Genomic DNA, 13,605 nt, shown 5'->3' with positions numbered 1-13,605 from the left:
GATCAGACTGTGCTGGTGGATTAAATTAAACAGCTTTTCTTTTCGTGCCAGCATATCTAATGAACAGTTCATCTCCCATGGGCAATTCTGCCATCTCAAGCTCCAGTCATAAAGTGGCAAGCTTGGCAAAGCTGACTCTGCTGGCTTTATCCTCCAAAACTCCGGAGAGAGCTAATGAAGCCTGAGAGCTAATGAGACCTCTCGTGATCTCAGCCCGTGTTGTGGAGAGCATTGCTTAGGCAAGGTGCACCTCCTAGAGTTGCAGTTGGGTTCATGTTCAGACTTAGTCTATTTCTGTTAAAAGGTAGGTGTGGAGTGGTCCTAATCTCTCCCATCCAAGTGCCAGGTTGAATTTGTTGTTTCTTTCTGCAGTGCTAATGAGATATTGCAACAACAGAGATCTGAGTAGCTGAAACTGCTGGGTGAAAGCACCCTTGATCTCAGCCAGGCTGGCTCCTGCTGCAGCCGGGTTCCCTCACTGTGGCACCGGATCCTTTCCATCCACGTGCCCATGGCTTGACCAGCCATGGCACGAGGGTGACCCAGGGGTGGTGGGCACTGCCTGCCCCCACCAGCCCAGCAGCACCTGCGTGCTTTCCATGTCTTCTGCTTTCCGTCTGCTTCCGCCACATCAGAGTGCACTCCAAGAGACGCCGCCCTGGCTGCCCGGCATCTGCAGTGTCCCCAGCACGGTGCAGCCCTCCCAGCACGGCTCACCCACTCTCTGTTGCAGGTTCACTCACCCGCTGATGCTGGGCTCTGGCATGCACACCACCGGCATCCCGCACCCCGCCATCGTGCCCCACTCCGGCAAGCAAGAGATGGAGCACTACGACCGAAACATGTGAGTGGGAAGTGCTGGCTCAGCAGCACCAGCACGTCAACACCCATTTCATTTATCACCCTTAGTGCTCGTATGGGAGGAGGATGGATGAACACTGAGCTCTGCATCTGAGGAGCAGATCTCGGGCCCCCCACCTGCTCGTGCTGTTGGGTTGTTTTGGGGTCAAGTCTTCTGGTGGCTCTGATGCTGACAGCCCCTCCTTTTTTCCCACCAAGGAAACCTCAACCAGAACCAAAGAGAGAGAAGGAAGCCAAGAAGCCCACTATTAAGAAGCCCCTGAACGCTTTCATGTTGTATATGAAAGAAATGCGGGCGAAAGTCATCGCCGAGTGCACCCTGAAAGAGAGTGCTGCCATCAACCAGATCTTGGGAAGGAGGGTAAGAGCTCACGGGGCCCAGTGTCATCACCTAGTGCCACATCCCTGTCCCTTGCAGCTACTCTTAAGCACATAGCCAGCATCTGCTTCAAATCCGGGTGCTCTTATCCCACAAACACAGGGGGCCAGATGTGCCCTGGGGCGGGGTGGCCATGGTGGGCAGGGCTGGGAGGGGACAGCGGGGCCGTGCTTCATTGCTGTTTGTCCTTGCAGTGGCATGCGCTGTCCCGGGAGGAACAAGCCAAGTACTACGAACTGGCCCGCAAGGAACGGCAGCTCCACATGCAGCTCTACCCTGGCTGGTCTGCCAGAGACAACTACGTAAGTGCCACCATGCTCGGACCCCTGCCCTGTGGCATGGCCCAAAATGACCTGGGGGGCTGACAGCTGGCATTTACCAAACACCTGGTCCTGGCAGTGCCATTCCTGGCAGCACAAGAGCCACAGAAATTCACATTTCAGGAGTATTTTGAACACCCTCTTGGCTTATTGCCTGTCTAAAGGATGAATGATACAGCCCCCAGCAACCACAGGCATTTATTTGCTTATTGTCTAAGCAAATACAAGTAGAAATGAAGAGAAGCTTTTAAGTGCTGTGGAAATATAATTTTATCCTTGGAAATACAATTTTATGGAAACAAACTGCTTTGTGCCTCTTGGACAGCAGGTGAGGTATCTGTGAGGGTGAGGAGGCCCTGGCATGGGTTGCCCAGGGAAGTTGTGGATGCCACATCCCTGGAAGTGTTCAAGGCCAGGTTGGATGGGGCTTGGAGCAACCTGGTCTGGTGGAAGGTGTCCCTGCTCATGTCAGGGGCTTGGAACAGGATGTGTTTAAGGTCCCTTTCAACCCAAATCATTATATGATGCTGTGATTTAAAATAGTGGCTCTTTTTGTAGGGAGTCTTTTCTTGTGACTTTCATGACTGTTTTGCTATTACATGCCTAACAAGCTCATTAGAGAACTAAAGCAAAGGACACCTAAGTCTTCAGATATCTCTCATGGGCTCTGTCCTTTTGATCTTAATCTCTATCATTTCCCTCACAGACACTTTCTTAACCCTGGGAGCTGCACAGTGAGTGCCCATCCATCCCACACTGACTCCAGCCCTCCTTCCAGAGTGACTAAACTCCACCAGGGGCAAGAAAACACCTATAAACAGACCCAAACCACCCCAAAGTCCCCCCACACACAGAGGGCAGAGATGATGCAGAAAAAGCAGAGGTGATGGGAAGCCCCCACATTTTGATGGGCACATATCTGGAGGGCATTAACATCTGGAGGGCAGCAGCACTGCTGAGAACATGACACCATCTTCCTCCAAGACCAAGCACATCCTCCATGGAAATCCAAGTCCTGTAGCATCTTCATCTGGTTCCTTGGGGAGCCAAGGGCTGGTTCCTTGTTCCAGAAGATAGATGGTGGGCTCCAAAGGTGCATATTGGTCCTCCCAGCACTGTAAACCAGCTGGTTTGGGTGTTCTGGTTGTTGGAAGAGATGCTTTTCTCTCTGGAGCTGAGCAGGGAGGAGGAGGAGGATGAGGAGGAGGAATGTAGGTCACTTCTGAAGCATGTGATGCGGATATCAGGCAGGAAATACAGTTGCTCCCCCACTGAAGAAAAAGCTTACCACAGCTCAGAGCTTTCCACCTTCACTCAAACCACAAAAAGTCATATAAGAAGTCACAGGTCAAAAGGCAGCCCTGGGAGCTGCCTGCTCCACACAGCCAGATTTGCTCCTGCACTGCTGTGCCCTCATTAATCAGCTCATTAGGGGATGAGCATCTTGTGAATCACAGAGGCAGTTTGGGGATAAAATAGGACTTTTTTATTAGTGAAAGAAGAATGAGAGATGGGTTCAGAACTGCAAAAGCATTGAAATATATTAGTATTATTTAAAAATAAATTTCTGGGGATTTCCTAAAGCTTTATTTCCCATTTGAAATCAGGGAATATCAAGGACCAACTTCTATTTGGGTATAAGGTACCACATTAAAGCATGTTTTGGAAATAGGGAAGGTTCTAAAATGGACCAAGTGCTTCTTAGAAATGTGAGGAGGAGGAATAAGAATATAACAGGAGCATCAGCTATTGATCATACTCTCTCCATTGCATGCAGCAAATCTTGTTTAATTATATTAATCTCAATAAACTTATTAATTAAATTATCAATTCATTAATTAAAGCAGTAATGGGTGGGATCCCCAGGTGAGGTGCATCAGAGTGGGCTAAGGAGTTCTGGCAGGAGTTGGCAGAGGTGCTGAGCAGCGCAGGCACAGGCACTGGCTTTTTTACAGCTGATGTACATCCACTAGCATTTTCTCTCACACCTTCTGACACAGCCTGCAGCATAAATCTGGGTCTTAGCTGCATTTGCAGCATGGTCCTGGACTCATAAACCAGAGCATGGAGCAGACATGGGGGTAGGAGTGGGGACATGGCTGCCATCGCCTCTTGAGTTTATTGCAGTTTCTAAATATGCACAGATCTCATGCAAAGTGCTGAGCCAAAGTGCCCTGTGGTGCTGGATCCGGGGGTAATGGAAATGAGGGGTAATCCCTGAGAAAAGGCACCAGCCCAGAACGAATGTGTGCTGTGCAGAAGCCATAGCAAGTGCACAAAAGCACACATGGGTTTCACTTTGAGAGTTCCTCCTGAGTTTTTTCTTAGGAGCATTGGAGTGGGAAGAGGAGAAAGGAAGGGGACATCCTCATAGATAAACCTGAGTAGTCCCTTTTGCAGCCTTATTCAGTTCATCTCTTCCTGGAATGGGCTAAGCCAGCAGCACCGTGACTCTTACCAGATCTGGTCATCTGGGAGGCAGCAGCCATCCCCAGCACCCAGTCCAGTCCCAAAAACCCTGCACAGCACCCTCAGTTTTCTGGAGCACAGGTAACGGCCTTTCCTTTGATTTCCTAGGGGAAAAAGAAGAGACGAACACGGGAAAAGCAGCAAGATTCCAACTCAGGTAAGTGCGTGCGGCCTGGCAGCTGTCTCAGCTTTCCTGCTCAGATGGGAGAATCCGAAGCAGTTGTTGTGTTTCACCATGTTTTCTGTTATTCTCCTGAGCTTAACTAGAGAAATACACATTCGTTATTTCTTTAAGACATGGTAAATTAACCTTTCTGTGACTTTTTAATAGACATGTTTGATTTAGAACATGGGTAGTGTGTGGAAACTGAAAAGATCAGATTTTGGCAGGTGTATAATAACTTCATATGAACTATCACTAGCCTTAATCTATTGAAAATATCCAGGGTGAATGTCCCCATCAGACCTACAGATGTTATTAACTAAAGAAAACTCCTCTCAAATGCATCCATGCTGTGTGTGGGATGAAATGCAGTGGCAGGACTGAAGATCATTCATGGGACTACCCAAGTTTGGTTGTTATGTCAAAGTAATGTGGAGTTGAAGCAAAGTCATACTAAACCCCAGTACCAGCTGCCTCCCTGTACCACCCTGCTGATTAGAAAAGGCCCTTTCAACAGATTTCAGCTGGTCACAGACACATTCCCATCATCCAAGGCTCTTCATGTGCTGATTTCTGAAGTATTTCTGCCATATCAGGAATAAATATTAACTCTACCAATAAATATTCATTATAAAGGGAATCATTATCAAGAGATGTGTCCCAGTAATACCTACAGTTTAATTAGCACTGTTGATCTCATTCATTGCTGAGTCTGATAAGAAGAATACAAGCTTTTAGGCCTTTATGTAGAGTGCATTATGTATTTTTATATATGCATATATATGTTTTGTCTGTATAATACAAAAATGATAATTTTGACTGTTACAGATTTAAAACCAACCACTGGTTGTACACGAGACATTGATGGTGGTTGAAAGAGGGAGGCTGAATCCAGCACAGAAATGTGCTGTTCAAATCTCACTTACAACACTAGAAAAAAACATGATGTGCCTGAAAGCAAACAGGGCTTCACCCTAATGAGTCTTGTAATTATACAGTAAAACAGCAACGTTTTAGGAAAGGCTGTGGAGAACAGCTTTTCCATTAAAACTGGAAGGGTTATGATGGGGGGCAGGGTGGAATACCCTGGGCCTGGGTCTCCTTGGTGCTAACTCTGCTTTCAGCCTGCTTCTGCAACGTTTCCTCCTCTTTTCTCCGTGCACAGTCCGAGCTCGCTGGCAGCGCACGTAGTCGCTGCTGGAAAGGGAGGGAGCAGGTAAGGATGCAGACACAGGAGTCAGGCATTGCCTCTGGGATTTGGCAGCTTTTCCAGACTTAAGAAATTTGAAGAGCTGTGAATTTCCCCGTAATTGCCCACGTTTCTCAAAGCTGTTTCCCAAACCACCTCCAGCTGTCAGCAGTGATCACTGATATTTGCCTAACGATCACTTTCTTCCAGGTGGTGCCAGTGCCATTCTGTAGCAGAAAATAATGGGATTTTAGTCTGTTAGTTGTGTGTTAAAGTGGCTAAAATGATGTTGCCTCTTTTCTTCCTCGTGCTCCTCCTCCTCTTTGTGCCTCTGCCTTGCCCATTCTCCGCCGCGCATGCTTCTGTGTTCAGATCCTGCCTCTCCTAAGAAATGCAGAGCTCGCTTTGGTCTCAACCAACAAACGGACTGGTGCGGCCCGTGCAGGTGTGTATCGGCATCTCCTCGCTGCTGGGTGTTCCTGGGAGAGTGGGTTCAGCTCCAAGTGTCCTCCCGCAGCCATCCCAATGCCAGTGGGGGCTGCTCTGTCCAGGCAGGGATGGGCTGTGCTCTGGGCATCCTCAGGAGTTTTCTGAGCTGCAAGGGACAGGCTGTAGTCTGGGCTTCTTATCCCTTCTGGGGCAGTGTTGGTTTAGTGCTGGACGTATTCCTCAGCTGATAGACTGCCCTGGTCTTAAAAGCTTATTTCTAGGATGGAGGCCTCTGTGACCCTGACATGAGGCTTTTTTTCCTCCATTAGTGTTTTCCAATCCCATTAGTGGCACCCTAGGGCCAGCAGTGAGGATTTAATGGGTTTCTTTGTCCTATTTATACTGGGCTAACCATGTATTTCAAGATCCAGCTCTTCCTGAGCCTTAAATTTTGCAGTATCCACCATGGGTGGGGTGGGACAGCCTCAAGCAGCAAAACAGAGCAGTGCTGTGCCCTTCAGGCTTCCAGAGATGGATTTGGCCAGGCAATAGTAAAGTTTGGTGCATCAACCAAGTGTTGTCTGGCTCAGAGGGCCTGCAAAGGCAGCCAGGCAGAAAAAGCTCCTGGGAGCTTCTGGATCTCGGTGCCAGAGCACAGAGAGACTCCAGCTTGGACAGAGGTCTGCAATTTGCAGTTTTGCACCAACGCATTGAGGAAAAAGGTGGAAATACTGCTTGATGTGCTCACTTCAGCTTGAAGTGTCTAAAATCATTTAGTCGGCCCAAATCTGGCCCAGACCTTGCTGCACCCCAAGCTCCAGTCACTGGGCCTGAGTCCGACATGAGCTCACCTCCTGCACGTCAATGTGCCACAGCAGCAGAGCTCCCTGCTCTCCTTTTATTCCCTGGGTAGTGTCATCAAGCACCATTTTTTAATTGATTAAGAATCTGGACACAGCTCCCTTAGTGTCTCATAAATACTTGAATGTCCAGAGGGGGTTGCTGGAACCCCCCATGCCCCCTGCAGCTGTGCCGCCAGGCTGAGTGCCCCATTCTTCCATGGGCACTTCTTCCACCTTCCCTCTGCCTCCATTCCAGCTCTGAACTCAGCTTCTCCTCTGCACCACTTCCCAATTAACACAGGCTGCTGGAGTGCCCGGACACCTTGGCATGCTCTTCTCGTGTACCCTGTGTAACCAAGCCCTGGTCAGCCAGAGCTGCTCTGCAATTCCCGTACTAACGCGCTGCTGCCACTCAGGGGCTCCTGTCCTATGTGCTGTGTTTACCTGTGGAGAACAACTTCCACAGGAGGATTTCCACTCCACAGGAGAGGTTAACTGGTTAAGACTAAGTGTTCCTGCTCTAGAGCTTTCACACTCCTCCCTCATACCCTGGACAAACACTCCAGGGTGCTGCAGTTCCCAAAGAGAGAGGGAACAGTTCCTTTAGCTGTGTAACACCCACCTCAGCATAGCCCATGGACTGGGCCATTATCAGCAGTCTGTAGTATCACATCTGCTTTTTTCCCTGTTTCTTTAAATCGAATGAATCAATGGACACATTCTTGTAATCTTAAACAGGTCATTGAAACTCTATGCTGCAGCTACTCCCAAGATGTCTGTGGGAAACACAAGCTCCTCCTCAGGCTTGTCTCTGGGGGATTACTGCCCATGGAAAATACCCTCAAGTTGAATACTTGGTTCAGCTGAGCTGTTGTGTTTCCTATCACATTAATTGGGTCACCACGGCTAGTGATGGCACTGACAGCAGGAATAGCACTGCTCTTGTTCACTTCCAGTGCAAGTCATGTTTAATACTGGACTAGTTAATACACATTCTCACAGGGTCTGGTTTTTCATTAGGAAGATCAAAGAAAGGTGTGTGCCCACATTAGCAAGTTCTCCATTTGATCAGTTTTCCTCAAATGAGACAGCCAGGTGGGCGATGTTCTTTTACCTGTTTTAGCTGTAAAGTCTCCAGCAGAGGAATTATCCCCTCGATACTATTAAGGTGACATCTTGAAAGCTCTTTTGTGTGAGGATCTATACTGAGGTGCTCAAGGACCCAAAGCAGGTGACATAAGGGATCTGTCACATGGAGAGAAGGAAAACCAGCTCAGCAAAGAGCGAAGACAAGATAGGGTAGGGACTGACTCTGGACAGCCAGGGGGTAGTTAAAATAATCTGGAAGTACAAGGTGACACCTGGAACTTGGGATAAATACTGAACAGAATTGTCACAGGATGTGAAGGAATCATGGCCAAACCCAGCTACAGCAAGAATGATGTGTGACTTGCATTTTTGAGACCCCCAAATCATAACATCCAAACAAGTAGGGAACCTGAACATTTCTTCCAGGAGGAATGAAGGGAGGCTGGTCCCTGCTCTCAGGTGCTGCTGCCTTCAGGACCTTCCTGCTCCCAGCAGATTTCTTCTTAGAAGAGCAGAGCTGGGAGAGGAGAACTGCCCCCGATGGGTACTGTCCTGTAAAAACCCCTTTGGGTTAGTAAAGCCATCCCCAGCTGATGACCTCTATCACACTCCACAGAATGGAAGCATGGAACTGAGTCTGTCACCATTGCAGGACCATTCATATCCTTCTGCCAAATCTTTCTCCCCAGTGCCTGCCCACATTGCATTTTGTACCTATACTCCACTTCCAGGGGAGAGGTCACATCCCAAGGGGAGGTCACAGCAAACATTTCCTGCCCAGGAACTCCACGGGCTGAAGTGTGATTGGTAGCTCTGTCAGGGCTGATTTTCCCTTAGCTCAGTGAGCAGGTTAAGGGTGATCTGCCCTCCAAGGAGCAACAAGTCCTCTGAAGGCCTCGGGACTGTTCCAGCTTTCGAAGCAGGACCACAGACACGCTCAGACCATCTCCCTCCAGCCAGTCACAGGCTATTTTGTTCCCTTTTCCTGAATGGCTGCTGAGCACTTTCTGCTCAGCTGCATCACTGAGGTGGGAATGAATGGAAAGTACACTCAGATGCAGAGATAACTCAGAGCAGAAGAGAAGAGCTGAGTGCTAAGGCCAAGTTGGATGGTACTTGGAGCAACCTGGTCTAGTGGGAAGTGTCCCTGCCCATGACAGGGAGGTTGAAATGGGATGAGCTTTAAGGTCCCTTCCAACCCAAACCAGTCTGTGGTTCTAAGTAGATGATACTGTGCACAAGGCTAGGAAAGTGCTGGGAAATGGGGTCTTGGAACCTTCAGATTTTGGGATGAGAAAAGCCGAGACTGGCGTGAAGGGCAGTGTCCTAGCAAGGCACAACCTGGCGCTGCTAAGCACAGTGGTGCCGACCTGCCCTGTGACACCAGCGCACATGAGTGTCCCGTGGGCCCTGCGTGGGCTCTGCGGCAGGTGGGGAGGGGACCCACGGCAGTGCTTTAGTCCTGAACTCATGAGAGCCAGGCACCCACACAGCCTCCCAGAATTCGAGCAGTTGGGGTGGTGGCTGGTGAGGAATGACCTCACGGGTTGGATTTTTATTATTCTTTTGATTTTTTGTTTTTGTGGGGGTTTTTTTTTTTTTTTTTTGGGTGTTAATTACTATTTATATTATTATTCTAAATTTTTATTATTATTGTCATTTCATGGCTTTGATAATTATTTTGGGTTTGGGTTTTTTTCCTGTTTTCATTTTTATTACTGCATTTTGATTTTTACTGCTGCTTCATGCCCTCCTCCTCCTCCTCTCCCCTTGCGGCCGAGCCCTCTCCCGCGGGCCCCGCTCCCGGCCCGCAGGCGCCGCCCGGCGGTGTCCCCGCAGCGCTGCAGCGCCGCCGGCATCCCAGCCCCGCGGGGAGAAGGGGACGGCGGATCCCCCAGGGTGCCGGGACCCTCCCGTTACTCACAGAGGCCTGTCTCCGCTGTTCCAGGAGGAAAAAGAAGTGCATTCGGTACCTACAAGGAGAAGGACGCTGTGCCAGCCCAGTTTCTTCCGATGGAAGTGCTATAGACTCCCCTCCATCCCCACCGGACGCACTCCGATGCATCCCCTCCGCCTTCCCGTCAGAGCAGCTCGCAGCCCCCGCCGACCCCGCGCACCGCGACCAGCCCGACCCCTGCCCCGTGTCCGCACACCTCCCGCCCGCCTCCGGCCCCTCCAGACCCGGCGCCCGGCGCTCCTCGGCGCCCGCCGCGCCCCCCGCCTACAGCCGCGCCTCCTCGGGGACATAGTCCCTCGCCAGCCGCTGGCCACGCCGGGCACTCCGCTCGCCCACCTGGTTCCGCTGCACCTGGACGAGGACCAGAGGCCCAGCCGAATCCCCATCTCACTGTAAAACATGCAAAGTTTGGCGACACGATGACTTAAAGGATGATGGAAAACTCACTTGGTTGGGGTTTTTTTGGAGGGGAGGGGTGATAAAAATAGAAAAGCAATTTAAAAAAACGTAAAAAATAAGTACTTGCCAAAACTTAAAGTGCTGATGAGTAAACGAGCCTTTTGTCCCTGCCCTGTGATGCTTTTTTGTTTGTTTGTTTGGGGTTTTGTTTTGGTTTCTTTTTTACTGCGTTATCTGTAAGTGTGGCGGAGAGCAAAGTCACATCCCCAGCTTGCTGCTGTAGGTGGTAGGTGCTGTCAGTCTAACCCTGGCTTCCGCTCCCTGCCCTCCGAGCTGCTTGAAAGTGTAGTCACCCACAGATCTCTCATAGGCGTTACATCACGGAGCTGGAAAAGCTGGAATAGGAGCATTTTTTAAAGCCCTTATATCTGAAAAGTAAACGTAGCGTTGCCGGTGTTCTGATCCGACCGGGTAAAAGAGACATTAAATATTTAAACCAATGAGGTGAATTTTTTTAACTTCTTGTTTGAGAACAGGAAGATGTTGTTTTCAGGTAACAGGTCTCTGTGCAGACATGTCCCATTCCACGGTCGTACCGCACGGCAGAGGAAAAGGGAGCACCAGCTGGGCAAAGGAGCACGGACCAGCCACTGGAAGAAGGGCTGATAGTTGCTCAGGGCATCAGTCAGATGCAGGGTTTGCCCTGCTGTTAGGATTTGTCCTCTGCAGATGTGGATGGTAAGAAATCTCACCAGACAGGCTGGGCAAAGCCTCAGAAATCAGTCTGTTGGTTTTGTAGGCTCTGATTGAGCTCTGCACCTCCACAGCGGTGAGCAGGGCAGGGCATGTGGGGAGCCAGCAGCCCCGGCAGGCTGGCCAGTGTCCCAGGATCACACTAGCCCAGGGCTGAGGACCACGCTGGCCCAGCAGACAGGGGGGAGGTGTGAGCTCTCCCGTCCCGGGGCAGTGTGGCAGCAGAGCAGCACTCACTACCCTGCCCTGGGCTGTAGGCATCCGTCTGTACGTACCCTCGGCAAGAAGGGAACCCTGTTCTTCATGATTCAGTGTAGAACTTTTTAAAAAATCTTATTCTAGCTTTTTCTAAAAGACTCTCCCTCCACCCCAATGACGATGCCAAATGTTAATGTATTCTTTTCAGCTTGAAAATGTTTACCGGTTTCTGGTATTGTATTTATATTTTGAGTTTGATAAACAAAAAACACTGTGGATGGATTATGATCTCCATGAACTGGTGTAAATCCCAAATAATTCCAAATGCTGGATTTACTTCAGGTTTACAGTCTTTTCAGAGACCACAGTCTAGTCCAGTGCAGACTCTTTTCCTGCTTGAAAGAAATATATTACAGACTGCTGAAGAGAAAAATGACACCACACAGAGGTAGAGGGGGCACTATTTTTTTCCTACTTGATAAATAGGTTCTGGAGTACTGAATACAAATTATGTAGTAATATTATTGTAGAACTACAAGAAATTTAAGATGACCTTTATAATGTACAAAATATTTTTATATTTTTTTCTTAATGCAAAAACATAAACCATAATTTTTTACATTGGATGAAACATAACTTTTTAACCAAGTTTATGCCTCAAAGATTTAAAATTTAAAAAAAAAAAAAAATCTAAACCTAACTAGTCTGTAGAGCAGCTTTGGCTTTAGTCCCTTTATTTAGCTAGTTTTGCTTATAGTAGTGTAGATTTTTTATTTCTGGTTTTAGTTTAGGAGATCTAAACCTATTTCTTGATTCCTCTCCTGTATAAATGTAACTTCAGAAGCACTGATAGAAAGCTACGTGCACAAACCTGACAAGTTTGCAAAGAGTAATTTTGAAGTTTGAACCATTTTAACCCTTGGAGAAATAGCATTACCTGATCCAATGCCAACTGTACATTCGTGTACTGACTGCACTCAGAGGGTTAATTACATAGCACTAGATCAATATGCAATCTGCTCATTTTAAATTATTTTAGCAAGTTTAGCCAACAGCATGTTCCAGTGCTGAACAGAGGAGCTCGGTAGACTCTTGCCAGATCTGACATGGTCTCTTTAATCATCTGATTTTCAAACAAACAAAAAAACCAGCTTTAGAAAATGGCTGTTTCAGCTCATCATTTGTCACTCTGAGACCCTCTGCTGTAAGGTGCTGTACAAGTGTCACCTACTGGAGACACCACAGATGACAGACCAGCCACCATAGCCTGGTGTACCCCACACTAGGTGTAAGGCTGGTGTAACTTAACACCCGACTGGTACTGCATGGTTGGATGACAGATGTAACTTAGCAGCAAAGCAAAGGCAGGTATAAAAGGAAAAGCAGATGTGTCTAAATCACACCAGAGGAAATTTCAGGGTAAGTCCTGATCAGTATTAAACTGGCCAAGGCACCCAGACCAGCCCTCATTCATTTCACTCTCTGGGACTTTCACCCACTTATTTCAAGGCTCCTCTGGCCCCTCCACGGTGTTGTGAGTCCCTGCCTCGACCAGCAAAATGCTCATCTGCATTACAGCCTCCTCTCACTATTGTTATTCCAACTGATTCCTGCAAAAGCTCTTTAGTGACACCCAACACCCCCTCTCCAGGAGCCGTTCCCTGGGCCCTCGTAGCACAGAAGCATTTTCAGAGCCCCAGAGCTGGAGCAGTCACACCCACAGCATTGTTTTGCCTGTACTCTGCTCTATGCATGCAGGTTTATGGCCAGACCTTACCCTGTGCTTCCAGCTACTGCAGGATAAACTCAGAATGTCCACTTGTGATATACTACAGGCAGTTTATACTGGGGTAACTGAGAAAATTTCATTTTTATTCCAACACACACAAAGAGATACCTTTAGGCTGCCCCTTTCCAAGACAAAACAGCATGACCGACTTCTGTTCCATGGTCCCACGGCTGATAACCAATGCCAAAACAAAGTTACTCTTATTAATACCAAAAAAAAGTGTCTTTAGAACTGCTATATGAAGTGTTGCTATTTTGTGTTAATACTCTTTTTTAGTAGAAGGAGATTCTCAACAAGAATTTTTTTCTAGTTATTTTACAGGAGTTTTAACTCTTCCTGAAACAGATATTTGAATTCCTGAAATCAGTCTGAATGTAGAAGTCATGGAAGTACCAATTCATTAAAACAAGTAAAACCACTGTATGTATGTAGCAGGGGAAAATGTTTTGCAGCTGTACCTTCATTTGTCCAATGACGATCCATCATTTAATTTTTTTACTTCACTGAGTTTGTATTTTTTGGCTTTTATGTTCAAAGTATGTTTATAGCTTTATAAATAAAGTAATTGCCAGACTGGCTGTTCAGAAGAGGCCACTGGAAGTTAAAATGCTATCAAACTCTCAAATAACTATTTCTTAGCATTCAAGACAATTCCTGCTTGCTTTTCTTTTTTCCCTTCAGCATTTGTATATTTGAATAGTTTTTAGAGTAACTGCCAATAACCTTAAATGGGTAAGACTGAAATAGTAAGCCAAGGGGAAGAAGAAA

At 47.8% G+C, this 13,605-nt stretch overlaps 1 protein-coding gene and 1 long non-coding RNA gene across 7 annotated transcripts in view; one reads left to right on the top strand and one right to left on the bottom strand.

The window, feature by feature from the left end:
• Positions 1-13,449, top strand: part of TCF7 (transcription factor 7) — a 72,921-nt gene extending 59,472 nt beyond the window's left edge. For 4 of the 6 annotated variants that reach the window (XM_048319531.1, XM_048319530.1, XM_048319532.1 and 1 more), the window contains 6 exons: positions 734-844; positions 1,060-1,222; positions 1,435-1,542; positions 4,138-4,186; positions 5,754-5,826; positions 9,690-13,449. In XM_048319531.1, the coding sequence (XP_048175488.1) occupies positions 734-844; positions 1,060-1,222; positions 1,435-1,542; positions 4,138-4,186; positions 5,754-5,826; positions 9,690-9,990 (805 nt within the window). In that variant the 3' untranslated portion in view covers positions 9,991-13,449. The remainder of the gene's footprint in view (positions 1-733; positions 845-1,059; positions 1,223-1,434; positions 1,543-4,137; positions 4,187-5,753; positions 5,827-9,689) is intronic. The other 2 variants (XM_048319534.1, XM_048319535.1) reach the window with 1 other exon arrangement.
• LOC125333576 lies at positions 1,806-9,740 on the bottom strand. The gene is made up of 2 exons (XR_007206918.1): positions 9,666-9,740; positions 1,806-8,293 (listed from the first exon to the last, which is right to left on the bottom strand). It is a non-coding gene; the product is annotated as an uncharacterized LOC125333576 (long non-coding RNA).
• Positions 13,450-13,605: the final 156 nt, after the last annotated feature.

The sequence above is a fragment of the Corvus hawaiiensis genome, chromosome 15 (genome assembly GCF_020740725.1).
Source record: "Corvus hawaiiensis isolate bCorHaw1 chromosome 15, bCorHaw1.pri.cur, whole genome shotgun sequence".
Taxonomy (NCBI): Eukaryota; Metazoa; Chordata; class Aves; order Passeriformes; family Corvidae; genus Corvus; species Corvus hawaiiensis.
Note: the sequence above shows the minus strand (reverse complement) of the source record. Positions and strands in the feature narration are given on the sequence as shown.